At 40.5% G+C, this 14,841-nt stretch overlaps 1 protein-coding gene across 1 annotated transcript; it reads right to left on the bottom strand.

Moving 5' to 3' along the window:
- Positions 1-2,724: 2,724 nt before the first annotated feature.
- Positions 2,725-12,154, bottom strand: LSMEM2 (leucine rich single-pass membrane protein 2). Its single transcript, XM_015817364.1, has 4 exons — positions 12,067-12,154; positions 5,757-5,900; positions 5,325-5,564; positions 2,725-3,397 (listed from the first exon to the last, which is right to left on the bottom strand). The coding sequence occupies exons 1-4, from the start codon at positions 12,086-12,088 to the stop codon at positions 3,264-3,266; spliced, it is 540 nt and encodes a 179-aa protein (XP_015672850.1). The 5' UTR covers positions 12,089-12,154; the 3' UTR covers positions 2,725-3,263.
- Positions 12,155-14,841: the final 2,687 nt, after the last annotated feature.

The following is a 14,841-nucleotide window of genomic DNA, read 5'->3' as shown; positions in this document are numbered from 1 at the left end:
CTGAGGCACACTTTAAATCCCCAGGCACCCAGTTCTTTATCCTAGATCATTTCCAGTTTGGTAGCCTATCCCGGTTGAAATCATTGTGTCTAAGGCAAAGCTGACTTAGTAGAGTCGCACTAAGATGTATCTTTTTTTTTAGAAGCACTGCACAATTTGAATTAGTAGAGACAAACATATCTTTTTAGGAAGCACTGAGTTTGCACAGAGCATGCACATATATACAGTGTGCTAAACCTCCCTGCTTCTCAGAAAACCTCATTGAAAGGAACACAAACATAGCGCTTATTTAAGAAAACAAAGTTAATAAGCTTTTTCGGAAAATCTATTTGGATTTTTGTCTAAAATACTGCCTCCCTTGCCTGTTTTTCTCAGAAGAGAAATCTGTGTTGATCTGCTGGACTTGAGACTATGAGGAGCAATTAGCTATAGGAATAAATTGTATTTTTCAGGAAGATGGCTGTCAGAAAAATGCCTGTTTATTCTAAATGTATCCTTGATAAATATCAACTTTTATTTTATTTATGTATTAGATATTTTTCCTCCCTTATTACTTTATAAGTAACTCAAGGTGGCAAACATACCTAATACTCCTTCTTCTGATTTTCCCCACAGCAACGACCCTGTGAGGTGGGTTGGGCTGAGAGAGAGAGAGAGATTGATTTTGAAGCAAAAATAACACTTTAGTCCTGGATAGGCTCAAAAGAAAAAAAAATTAAAGCAAAGCCTCTCCTGAGCCAAGGCCAGCTCTTGATGATTTCATAGTTATCCCCATGGAATTTTTCCAGCAACATGCAAGTGCTTTATTATAGCTTTCTGTGACTTGCTTTTTCCCTGTCCCATGTACAGCCCTGGGATTTCCTGATGGCATCCCATCCAAACTACCAAGATGTAGCCTTTCAAGTTCTGCCAAAGTCATCCAAGTGTTAGCAAGTGCTCTCCTTAACTGGACCTCATCCACAATGGCTTTTATAGCTGGAGGTTCATATTCAACAAGAGTAGAGAGTATCCTCTTTCAAATGCAGCTCCTTGCTGGCTTTGCATTTGCTCACTCATTCTAACCACTTGTCTGCATATTCTTATACCACAATGCATTTTGAATGTTATCCTAACTTGAAGTCACCTAAATTGCCATTTGCTGAGAACATGACTCCACTGTGGAGTCTCCATCTTCTTGCCAGACTACCATTGAAGCAGGTTGAAGTCAGTCCAAGGTGTTCCCAAAGAAAGGGTATTTTCCAAGGAGATCTGCCATGGAGCCATTCTAGGTCACATGGGAGAAGAGTCAACAAAGGTTGGAAATCTGCCTTGGAGACATTCTAGGTCACATGGGAGAAGAGTCAACAAGTTGGAGATCCAATGGTCACTGACTGACCCATTGCAAGACTGCTTGTATAATTGCTGGGCCTTGTGTCTCTGTGACCTTTTCTAATCTGACTGTTGAGAGACTGGGTATCTCTTTTGTGATTTTTTTTTCTTCATTTGAGCAGAAGAATATTGAACAAAGCCAAAAAAAAAAAACTGCTTACCAATGGGAACATTTATGACAAGCAGAAAGCACAACCATCTGCCCAGTGGGGAAGAATGCCTGGAAGGCTTATCTCTCTTTTGGGTCCTGCAGCAGAAGACAAAGGTATGCCGTAGAGGCTCTACCTATTACAGTATGGTACTGTCTGTGAGAGCAACAAGCAGCATCTCTGATGAGCCCTTTGTCCCTCATCCATGGCACAAGACTACAAATCAGGGAGGCCAGGGTTTGCCTCCACTGCCACTTCCAGCTCTTTGCACCTTTACATCCTCTCTTAAGAGGTACAGGTTGAAAAAAGCACAACTATAATACCATGGGTGCTGTAGCCACAGAGAGTTTGGCTGAGAAGCCATCCCCACCAGCAGCCATCAGATGGAAGCCCGCAGCAATTGGGATCCTCATTAATGCCACTACTGGCAGCTTGGGTAGGTGTGTGACAGTGTGAAGAAAAGAGATTGTGAAAGAGGTCAGCCCTATCCACAGAGTGGTTGCAGTTTTGCTGGTGAAAGAATTCCATCCACATTTCATCGCTAGCCAGCCTGGTCAATGTTACTGTTCCCTGCGTGCTTTCATCCTTCAGGAGCACAGCAGAAGGACTTTGAAGGAATGGTATTTGCGCAGAAAAAAATGCTCTTAAGATATGTAGTTACTCCATCAACTTCTCTGGTCCTCCCACATCTAGTATCCAATTACATTGTCTGTTGGCATGCTCAGGAGAGCAATTGGGGGAGGGAAAAAAGGAATCTTCCAATCACTGTCCTGGAATCCACATTAAACTCTGGCCAACATTGCTGAAGGTAGGCAGTGGAGGGGTGTGATTTTTGCATTGTCATCCCTTCTTTCAGTTTCAAGGACAGCCTAGACTAATTTCAGAAAATGAATAGCTTGCCTCTCACTATCTTCTCTGCTTCCAAAGAAAAGTTAGCATTCTTTAAGGAAAGGGTGACCACAGGCATTTTTCTATTGGGCATTCTCCTATTAAAAAAACAAGTGGTTTTAAGTCTGGTAGCAGGAAATTTATAATCTACACATTCATATTCCTGGTTTGGACTACAGGATTATCCCTATCCATCAGTTTTTGTGGAGAACCAGGCATAAATTAGGAAATAGCTTTGCTTGCGTGTCTAATTTCTATTACACTTAAAGAATAGGAAATTTTCTGAAGAAAGTTTTCAAGACTGATAGCAAATGCTCTTTTTCTTTTATTAACCCAGGATAATAACTGGATTCTATGCCGCAAATCTTGTTCTTTACATACTGATGATGTCTTTTCTATAGATAGAGCCTCCTTTTCAGCAAAACCTGAAGATCAAAGAAGCTTAGGGTATTTTTATTATAATTCTTGAAACACACTCCCATGTGCAACGTTTTTTTTAAAAAATGCATATCAAATTGAGCAGTGCATTTTGAAAAAGGTGCTCATAGTAGCTCTTAAAATACTACAATCAATGGGAAACAAAGCATGTGTGATGCTGCTGGAAGCCTGCTTAATAGGATTCTTGGTCAGGCATCTGCCTCACAGTTTCCTCCCTGGACAATCTGTGTTTGTCCTACAGATTGCAACAGCTGGAAGACCCTTCAGTGCTTCTCTAGGACTCCTTTTGGGTTTAGAGATCAGAGCAACCAAGCCATTGTGCTCCACTTAGAACTGGCGAAGCAATGAGTTGGCTTCCACTCTTCCACAGCTCTGGAGCTGAGCCTCTCCAAAAGAGAGGATGGGATTCTCTGGCTCAGGTCAGGTCTGGACCTCAACCTCACTGGCATTTAGCTGTCTCCAAAGCTGTAAGCTCACAGCTCTCATTTGCCGGATGGTCTCCTCTTGGGACTCCAGCCACTGGGCAAGATTACGGAGCGACTCCCGCTGTAAGACTGTAAAAAGAAAGAGAAACCACATGACTTAATATAGGATGTTTATAGAGCTTCCCTTTCTGCGCCATTTTAATATGAACGCAGGTCACCCTGATATATCCAAACTTCTCAATAGACGTTTAGATCCCTATCCCATTTGCAAATTTTGGATTACAACTCCCATCTCTCTGAGCTGGTAAACCCAGTCAGCAGAGATAACAAGCTGAAATCCAAACCCACCTTACATTTTGGAGAGGAAGGTGATGTAGACCCAACTAGGTGTATGAAACGAAATGCCCCTTCCCATGTCAGCAAGATATGCGCACTTGGAGGATGGGAGACTGAAGAAGAATTTGGACTTACTGAGAGGGCTGTGGTGACTATAGAGCAGCCAGCCAGTGATTCCAATGTCTGCTTGGCTAGTGTTGAGAGGGATTGGGATCATCCCAAGCTCAGGGAAGCTGATTTATTCAACATTAAGCTATTTAATGTTCTGGGAAGAAATGTTCCCCTTGTTTTCATGGTTCACATTTTGACTTAAGTACAGTGCTCACTTTGCTGAAGGGTTTCTGAAATAAAACCCCAAGAGGTTGGATTGGCAACCACCAAGCTTTGAACTATGGTTTGAACACTACATTGGCTATATTAACATGCTAAGGTAAACTTGTGACTGGTTATTAGAACTCATGCAAAAAAAAAAAAATAGTAACGCTCCCTCCCCAGTTAAATTCAGGGAGAGCAAAGGAAGATTTGAGAAGCGTAGGTAGAAGGACAGGTCTGAGGGATGCTCGGATTCTGATCACAGGGAAATCCTCTGTCAAAGCAACAGGGTTAGGAATGGATATTTATTGCAAGGAAAGGATTAGAAGTGTATATTTATTTTGTAATCTTGCTGTGAGAGCTAGAATACTCTGAAGAATTAAACCTGAATTGTAATTTTAAGGGACCTGTTTACAATTCTTTTAAAATTAAATAATAAAAGTTAATTTAATTCTTTGTTCAATTGTTATTTTAAAAAGTGACTGCTGTTCTGTACCTTCCCCACATCCCACAAATTGTGTAACCTCACATCTAGAGAAAAAGACGAGAAAAATTTGGAAAAAATTCCAAATCAGAAAAGGGTTTGGTGGTAGTAGTAAAACTAATTGGTCCCTGGGATGATACTTTCATTCCAAAAAAACCAAAAAGGACCCCACCAGGGAGCACCACACAATCTAAACAAATCACCTTAGGGTTTATTGTGTCGTGTGAACCTGGTTTTGCAGTTTAGACAACAATTATTATTAAAAGCAAGCTGGTAAACTGCTTTAAGTGTTATACAGATATATTCTTATTTAAGATGGCATTCTGAAGCCTTCCTAAATTGGTGTAATCCTGAGGGCTGACCCTGCTAATAGGCCCAGAACTTCTGGTGTTTGATGTTGTTTTAATTTCTTTCTTTCCTGGTGGCAGACGGGGGCTTAGAAAAGCTTGCAACCATATTATATTTGCAAAGAAGGCACCTGGCTAAACTTCAGCAGGAGCCTCCATTTTGTGTTTACAATGGGAGAAGAGTATTTCATGTGTTTTATGTAACGGGCAAGCCAAAGTATAACTATCTAGATATCAAATCATTTCACAACAATGTAAGCTAAAATGCAGCTTTCATGTATTGAATATGAAAGAATAAATGTTATGGCAGCAGCTACATTTTGAAAAAAAGAGAAACGAGAAGCAAAGTGATTAGAAGTAGTGGGCATTTAAAAACCTATGTTTTTCTCTAACTTATCCAGAAGAACCTTTGTGGCATATAATGAATTCCCATCAAAACTTAGGCTTAGTCAAACTTCAAAGAGGGAATGCTCAATGAAAATGCTTTCTTCCCTAATGGCGAATACAAATTAGGTACTATCTTGAACTTTTCATTGTCTCCTTAGATATGTTGTAGCCCACGAAACTCCAAACTTACCACTCAGATACACAGCCAGTGTTGCTAAGCCAAGACTGGTCACAACAAGCACTCCGAGGAGAGCAAAGAAGGCAGTGGGGCAACAAGCAGGTCTGAAGCAAGGACAGCAGGTTAAAGCGGGGAGAAGGTGGAAATTCTGGGCTGGGGAAAAGGCTGAGTTATCTTCATTTGGGAAAGAGAAATGCTTGAAGGAAGCCGTATGCGGAGGTCCTGGAGTAGTGGCCTGTGACAGGCTGTTTCCTGCAGAAGAAGGGGAAAGAAAAATGAACAGAAATGGAAGAAGCCGTAATAGATTTTTGGTCCTGGGACTATCCCAGGGCTCCTGGACCATCTGCTTCAGTCAAAACAAGCTTGCCAGAAACAGTTCAAACAACGAAGGGCAAAGAATAACATCAAATCTTCTTGAAAGCATTCATGCATGTCCTTAGTTACCTTCAGAAGCCTTGGTGTCTTCACTTCTGATAGAGGCATAGTGCAGATCACTAATAGATTCCACTGTGTGCAAGTTGATGTCTTCCATCTCACTGTGTTCAATGAGCTCCCTGTCAGAAGAAGCAGACTCCTTCACCAGGGTATCTGCCCAGAAAAAGGAAAGGAGGCATTTGGCAATCAGACTTCCAGAACTGGCTGCAAATTCAGTCTCCTTGTGCTCTGAGGTCTGACGGATTTTTTTCTATCCTGGGTCCCAAAAAGGTTGTTGCCCTTATCCTTTTTTATTTTCCTACTTGCTTCCTGCAAGCTTCTAACCAAGTGAGAGATGGAAAAACCACCAGATTCATCTGTTTATTCAATTATTGCTAATGTTTCTAAAATTATTTCACCTTTAGATAAAAAGAAATAAACTTTCCTGGAATAGAGTATTACTGAGTCAACTGCCAGCATATGCCAGCCAACATGCAACATCATAAAGCAAATGCAGTAATACATTTTTATTTAAACTGAAACTGTGTGCCTCTGTGTGGAATGACCTTATTGGCCAATGGCCCTAAATTCTGCATTCTTACAAGCACTTCAGTCCTAGCCCCTTCTATTGATGCTAACCCCTATCGTAATCCATATCCTTTACTGTACTGTACCCCATGTACTGTAGGGTCTCCTTTCACACCAGGAAAAGAGCAACAATCTGGTTCCTGTTATCAGAATCATCAGAATAGTATTTGCCCCTCATGTTACATTATGGAGCCTCTTGGTACACGCAAAAAATGAATACAATTTTATTAGAACAAATTCTCTGTGCAATAGGGCAGGGTGAAGACTGCAGTGGATTTAGCTCTGAAGGCAGCCAGCCAGCCAGACAGTGACTTAAATCCTCCGTCTTTTCATTACCACATTATTGTTGACTGTGACAGCCAGTGATGACAGTGTCCCCCCGTTTCCTCCATGGAGTAATTTGGGGAAAGGCTGTCAGACTGCAAAACTGTTGACAGAGATGCAACTGGATACTTCAGCTGAACTTCTGTTTTTCTCTCCTTAGCACAACCCTTGCACTTCGACACATCAAGTTGTGATTGTTGTCACAACAATAAATTTCAGGAGGTGGTGTGGGGGTGTCTGAATGAAAGCTCTGCCTGCTGAACCTCTACCAGGGAGACAGTTAATAGAACAAATTGCTGCCAAGCTGGCAACTGATCCCTGGGCGGGACAGTTTCCTGGCAGCTAGATCTTGGTTCCTAATTTGGAGTCATGTTTTTCAAGGGCATAGTGGACATACTGACAGCATAACTGTACCTTAAAGAACAACTTAGAAGGTGAGGGTCCCTTCCTATCTCTTGGGCCTAAAGGATGGCTGGAAACATGATGCTTTCTGCTGCTGTGTCACAAAGAAACATCTTTTGTGAAAGCACCCCTTGAATATTATCACAGCTCTGCACAAAGTTAACTTGGCAAGGTATGAGTAGCTTAAGTTGGAATTTGCAAAGGGGAACAGAAAATGAGTTTTAACCATTTTAAAAATTCTTAAATGGTGAAAAAGAATTACAGGACTGTATTACCTTAGATTAGAACAATGACAGTAAGGAATGTTTGCCCAGTATATGCAGCCAAAAGGGACAAACTACATACAATAAGTGCTAAGCAATCAGGTAATCATGAAGAACAATTTAAACGAGAGCAGGAAATGCTCTCACTATAATAACAAAATGTCTTAAAAACACACAAAATTATCAGAGAAAAACAACAATTGTAGAACTGTTACAGTTTTGTGAAGTGGAACAGTTCATAAAGCTTGAATTTATTGAGAAAATGCTTCTTTCTATAGCACACAATCCAACTATGAAATTCACTTCATCAGCTTGTGGTCATTTTCATCAACTTGTATGCCTTTAAACAAGGATTAGTCTCACATAAGGCTAATGTCAGATAAGGCTATAAATGAGTACCAGTCATAAGATAAGATAAGATAAGATAAGATAAGATAAGATAAGATAAGATAAGATAGTCTTTATTGTCATTTTTATACTGTGGGCACAATGGCACACATCAAAAATGAAATTTAGTTGCCCGCTCTCAAAGTGAAACACGTACATGACACACCTAAACATACTATGAACAACATATGTATAGACCCACATCCCTACATATACATAGCAAATAAATATTAAATATTGTCCATCTTGAATATATAACGGAAGGAGGAAGCTTGAGAGTTCGCAAGGTTAATGCTGTATGGAATGAAACTATGGCTGAATCTAGATGTTCTGCTATGGATACCACGAAGCCTCCTCCCAGAAGGTAACAAGGAAAACAGGTCATGAAGAGGGTGTGTAGTGTCCCAGACAATCTTACGGACCCTGCTCAAGCAGCGCTTCTGTGCTATGTCCTGGATGGGAGGGAGGGAACTGCCAATGATCTTTTCGGCCTCTCACCACTCTCTGCACCGCCTTCCTGTCTGAAGCAGTGATGCCTCCAAACCAGACTGTGATGCTGTATGACAGGATGCTTTCGATTGTCCCCCTGTAGAAAGTGGTCAGGACAGGGGAGGAAGATGTGCTTTTCTCATGCGGCGCAAAAAATGCAGGTGCTGCTGTGCCCGCTTCACCAGTTTCTCACTGTTGAGCGACCAAGTCAGCCTACTTGTTAGCTGCACACCCAGGAATTTGATGCTGGTAACCATCTCTACAGGTGAATCATTTATGCACAGAGAAGTGTGGCTGTGCCTGCCTTTTCTGAAATCAACAATGATCTCTTTGGTTTTTCCGGTATTTAAAATTAGGCTGTTTTCCTTACACCAGTTCACCAACCCTTCAACCTCCTTGCGGTAAGCTTCCACCTTGTCATCCTGAATAAGGCCCACTACTGTTGTATCATCTGCAAACTTCACAATATGGTTGGTGGCAAACCTAGCACAACAGTCATGGGTCAACAGGGTGAACAGCAGCGGACTTAAGACACAGCCCTGAGGAGAACCTNTGGAATTTGCAAAGGGGAACAGAAAATGAGTTTTAACCATTTTAAAAATTCTTAAATGGTGAAAAAGAATTACAGGACTGTATTACCTTAGATTAGAACAATGACAGTAAGGAATGTTTGCCCAGTATATGCAGCCAAAAGGGACAAACTACATACAATAAGTGCTAAGCAATCAGGTAATCATGAAGAACAATTTAAAAGAGAGCAGGAAATGCTCTCACTATAATAACAAAATGTCTTAAAAACATACAAAATTATCAGAGAAAAACAACAATTGTAGAACTGTTACAGTTTTGTGAAGTGGAACATTTCATAAAGCTTGAATTTATTGAGAAAATGCTTCTTTCTGTAGCACACAATCCAACTATGAAATTAACTTCATCAGCTTGTGGTCATTTTCATCAACTTGTATGCCTTTAAATAAGGATTAGTCTCACATAAGGCTAATGTCAGATAAGGCTATAAATGAGTACCAGTCATAAGATAAGATAAGATAAGATAAGATATAAGATAAGATATAAGATAAGATAAGATAAGATAAGTCTTTATTGTCATTTTTACACTGTGGGCACAATGGCACACATCAAAAATGAAATTTAGTTGCCCGCTCTCAAAGTGAAACATACATGACACACACCTAAACATACTATGAACAACATATGTACAGACCCACATCCCTACATATACGTAGCAAATAAATATTAAATATTGTCCATCTTGAATATATAACGGAAGGAGGAAGCTTGAGAGTTCGCAAGGTTAATGCTGTATGGAATGAAACTCTGGCTGAATCTGGATGTTCTGCTTCGGATACCACGAAGCCTCCTCCAAGAAGGTAACAAGGAAAACAGGTTGTGGAGAGGGTGTGTAGTGTCCCAGACAATCTTACGGACCCTGCTCAAGCAGCGCTTCTGTGCTATGTCCTGGATGGGAGGGAGGGAACTGCCAATGATCTTTTCGGCCATTCTCACCACTCTCTGCACCGCCTTCCTGCCTGAAGCAGTGATGCCTCCAAACCAGACTGTGATGCTGTATGACAGGATGCTCTCGATTGTCCCCCTGTAGAAAGTGGTCAGGACAGGGGAGGAAGATGTGCTTTTCTCATGCGGTGCAGAAAATGCAGGTGCTGCTGTGCCCGCTTCACCAGTTTCTCACTGTTGAGCGACCAAGTCAGCCTACTTGCTGACTGCACACCCAGGAATTTGATGCTGGTAACCATCTCTACAGGTGAATCATTTATGCACAGAGAAGTGTGGCTGTGCCTGCCTTTTCTGAAATCAACAATGATCTCTTTGGTTTTTCTGGTATTTAAAATTAGGCTGTTTTCCTTACACCAGTTCACCAACCCTTCAACCTCCTTGTGGTAAGCTTCCACCTTGTCATCCTGAATAAGGCCCACTACTGTTGTATCATCTGCAAACTTCACAATATGGTTGATGGCAAACCTAGCACAACAGTCTTGGGTCAACAGGGTGAACAGCAGCGGACTTAAGACACAGCCCTGAGGAGAACCTGTGCTCAAGAAAAGGGTATTAGAGGTATTTGTTCCAACTCGCACATATTGGGGCCTGTTGGTAAGAAAATCAAGAATCCAGTTGCACAAAGGAGTGTTTAAGCCTAAAAGGCCCAGTTTGTCTACTAGATGCTGGGGAATGATTGTGTTAAACGCCGAACTGAAGTCGACAAACAGCAAACGCACACTTCCTCTAAGTGCTTCAGGCTTAGATGGAGAACGGAAGAAATAGCATCCTCCGTAGAGGGATTTGGTCGATAGGCAAACTGAAGCGGGTCAAAAGGTTGTATTAATTTTCTTAGATGTTTGAAAAGAGAAGAGAACCAAAAATTATCATAAAGATTGATGAAATAATGTTACTTGGTTTGCAGCAGTGGAATGCTGATATATGACATTTGGCAACAAGAAACAAGACTGTTGAGTAAGTTCATCATATTTTTTAACAGTTGTTTTGCTTATGATATAAATTGTCAAAGCAAGAACATCCAATGCTAACATTGCCTCGAAGTTCTTTGAAGACTTTCATCTGTTGGAACCATGACATAAATGTGCTGGCAATGTTTAAGAATATATATTGGATTGGATTGTTGGATTCCTTCTGGCATTTAGGTAGCTCCTGTAGGAAAAGAGAATGCTAGACTAGGGAGGACTTCAGTCTAATCCAGCACAACATATTTTATGTTCTTATGAATAATAAAAAAATATTCACTTGAGGCACAAATTGAATTAAATAGTGGCACAAAAAGTGGGCAGAATCACAGGTAGCCTGTGAATTTTTATGTGATTTATTTATGTATTTATTTCAATGGTGACATGTCTATTTAGGGCACAGGGTATCAGAATCATGAGAAATTCTGTCATTTTCAATTATCCTAGATAGATGAGGGGGAGGCTGCATGTAGCCCTGGGTCTGGAAATGGTCCCACAACTAAAAATAACGGTAGAGGCCATGATAGAGGCCAGCATCATTTCACCTTGTAACTTTTTGCATGGTAGGCAGAAACACTAATGGGAAGGGGAAATAATGTAAGAAGCGTTAGCCTGAGACTTTCTCATGATTGTCCCGCTTTTTTGAGGGAAAGAGTTGTTTTTTAAAAAAAAACCACACTAAGCTTTTTTTTTTTTTAGGACTTACACAAATATCTGTGTACCTTCTATTTCAGAAGGGGAGAATGCTAGCAATGACTGTTGGCAATGACAACTGAAAGGATCTCTGGGGAGCCACAAAGAAAGGAATCAGGATTTTCAGTTGCCTACCACTGTTCTATAGAAATTTGCAATAACGCAGGATCTATAATAAAACAGAGCAACATAATGTAACATAACGTAACATACCGTAGCACAAAACATAACACATATCAACATAACAAAAAAGGAAATCAGGATTCTCAGTCACCCACCGCTATTCCATAGAAATTTATAATAATGCATTATCTATAACCAAGTTGCAGGAACTTTAAACAAATATTTAAGAAATAACTGCCCAGGCAATATAATAACTATCTATTTGCACAGTAAATCTACACATTCATCTGAACAAAATTCTATAAATTAGCCCAAGGTCTCTCTCCTTCACATATTTATCTGCATACATAGGTTTCTGTGCCACTAACAATCAACACAAGATGTTTGACCATTATATTTTGACTGAGGAAAATATTAAAAGCTACTCCCCTGAACATTTTTTTCACCCTTCCTAGGACAACAGGTGAGTGAGCCTTTCTCTTGAAGCTATATAGCTTCACACACCAACTGGAAAGGCCATCCCTTTGGCATGATAAATATATGTGCTCTACAAAAGAGACCGCACACAGACCATACCTTCTCCAATTTCACTGGACATCCTATAGAGTAGACCAACTTCTTTTTCTATGGCTGTCCTGGAGGTAGCTCAAAGTGGGGGCAAGTTTTCAGAAACCGCAGTGCGGGGCCTATCAGGTCCTCTGGGAATAGATAGGGAAGTAAACATAGGCTTCTGTCTGTCAGGTCAGCTGCTTGGGCTTAAAATAGGAATAAGAGAACTCAAGGAGGAGCTATTGACAGAGCCAGAAAAGAGACGCTGGGTGGAGAGACCATGAACTATATAAGGCTACAGCAAATATTGGAAATCAGATAGAAAGGAGAAGGAGAAAAGAAGAGGAAGAAAAATAAAATTGTGGATGTGAGAGAAAATTCCCCAGGGACAGAAAACGCTGGATGGAAAGGGAAAAGGAGAAAACATGGCAACTCTTATGTTAGAGTAATGAGAAAGTTGCAGCTTCCTTCCCTGATACCTTCTGAGCAAAAATTCTTCAGAAGTAAGCAACAGCAGCATTTCCTAAGTCTCTGGAACTCTGCACTGCACACCTTAAAACAAGAATTATTATTATTGTTGTTGTTAATTTTAAATTCTATTCACAGTCTGGGACTGGTAAAAACTTAACAGTTCAAGTCCTAACCAAGGACCTAAGAGCTGTTAAGGCAGAGGTCCCCAACCTTTTGGGCACCAGGGACTGGTTCTGTGGAGAAGGGTTTTTCCACGGATCGGAGAGTACGTGGTTTTGTGTGCTGCCTGCATCCCACGGATGGGGCTTTGCTTCTTTGTGTGGACTGGTTGCTGGCATGCCGCAGCTCGGTACCGGTCCACAGACCAGGGGTTGGGGACCCCTATGTTAAGATAGCGTCTGAATATATAGGCAGTTCCTAGTAGGGTGGGTTTTTTTTTTGCAAAGTCAGGATGTTCAGGTCTAATAAGTTCAAAATTTCATGTATCTAGGCAGCCCTTTGGGTATTGCTTCAAGGGCTCCTAGTACTATTGGTACAACCATTTATTTCTTCCTTTAATTTTCAAATCACGATATTTTTTAATTTTTTCTAACTGTTTCTCTTCAATTCATGCATCACCTGGTATTGCCGTATCAATGAATCAGACTTTTTTCCTTTCCACAATAGTGAGGTCAGGCATGTTGTGGGCCAGATGTCTGTCTGCTTGGATCCGAAAATCCCATAGGATCTTGACTTGCTCATTTTCAAGAACTTTGTCAATTTGGTGTTCCCAGTAATGTTTGTTGCATTCGAATCCAAACTTCTGGCAAAGCTTCCAATGTATGATTTTGGCAACTCGATCATGATGTTGTAGATAATCAGCCTGTGTGATTTTGCTGCAGCCACTTACAAGGTGATCCACTGTTTCATCTGTCTCATTGTATAAGCAATATTTACTGTTGTTACTGACATGTTGAATTTTTGCTTTCATGGAATTGGCCTGCAGGGCTTGTTCTTGGGCAGTCAAAATGAAGCCTTCAGTTTCTTTCTTCAGCACCCCTGATCTCAACCATCTCCATGTTAGCTCTTTGTATCTATCTATCCTTCAGTGTCTTTCAGGTATTGACTGTGCATAGGCTTCTTTTTTTCAGTTAGAAACTCAATGCTCAATTGTTTCCTTTTGATATTCTGCTTTCAATCTCATTGTTTTCAAGAGGTTTCCCTTGTTCAATTCCTTCAACAAAGGATCTTTTGTCTTTTTTATGTAGTCATTTAAGCCGCGTTTTTCCTCTTCCACAGTAAGAGTCCTCTGCCACCCCGAGATCTAGGCAAGTACCATCAATCAATATCACTTTTGGGAGCAGAGCGTGGTGCATTGTCATTAGTTTTCTTGACATGAATCCAGTCAATTATTCCAGCTGAGTTTCATATTACAGGCACTGCCCAAGTGTTAATTGTCTTTATATTTCTTCCACTTAGCTTTGAACTCAAGATTTTCCGGACTTGCTTTATGTATTTTGTTGAAGTAGCTTCCTTGACTTGGTTGTGCAACAGGTCAGAGGCTTCCAAAACTCCTGAGTAATTTGCCCATCTTCTGGGGTTATTGCTTTTATCAACTCTTCATTATCAACTTCGAATCCATCATCTTCAACAATTTTTTCCTGCCTTAACAGCAATTGTTGCACATTTGTCAATGCCAAATTGCATTTAGATGTCTCTGCTAAACTCCTGAGTGCTTTTCAGCAGTGAGTTCAATTCAGCTTTTGTTTTTCCAAAATTTCAGGGTATTTTCTTTGTTAGGTTTTTCACTTGTGGTAGCACCATGTCCACTTTCAAGGAGATAATGATGATGATGATGATGGTGATGATGATGATGATGGTGATGATGATGATGATGATGATTTAGAAATCATAACTGCCAGTATTTAGCCTATGTCGGCCTTAATACAGATCCTTATTTCCAGGAATGCCTTAATATATTGGCATAGTATATGTGCAGATCCCAGGATTGTACACTTTTACAACTGACAGATGGAAATTTTGTCAATGCACATTTTCTAAATGCCATTCAAGATTTTTTTGCTATGGCACCCGGCATGCCAATAGCCACTGGGACCACCACTGACGGTTTATGCCACAATCTTTCAATTTTGATTTTCAGATCTTGATACTTTGTGATCTTCTCCAATTTTTTGTCTTCTACTATCCTCTGATACTGCTACATCAATTATTCATACTTTATTCTTTTCAACCTCAGTTAAATCTGGTGTGTTATGAGCCAAGACTTTTTCATTTTGCTTCTGGTAATTCCCACAATATTTTAGCCTGCTCATTTTTGACTGTTCCCAAATC

Source organism: Protobothrops mucrosquamatus, unplaced genomic scaffold (assembly GCF_001527695.2).
Source record: "Protobothrops mucrosquamatus isolate PMUCROS unplaced genomic scaffold, P.Mucros_1.0 scaffold579, whole genome shotgun sequence".
NCBI classification, from domain to species: Eukaryota; Metazoa; Chordata; class Lepidosauria; order Squamata; family Viperidae; genus Protobothrops; species Protobothrops mucrosquamatus.
This window is presented reverse-complemented; position numbering and strand designations above follow the sequence as displayed.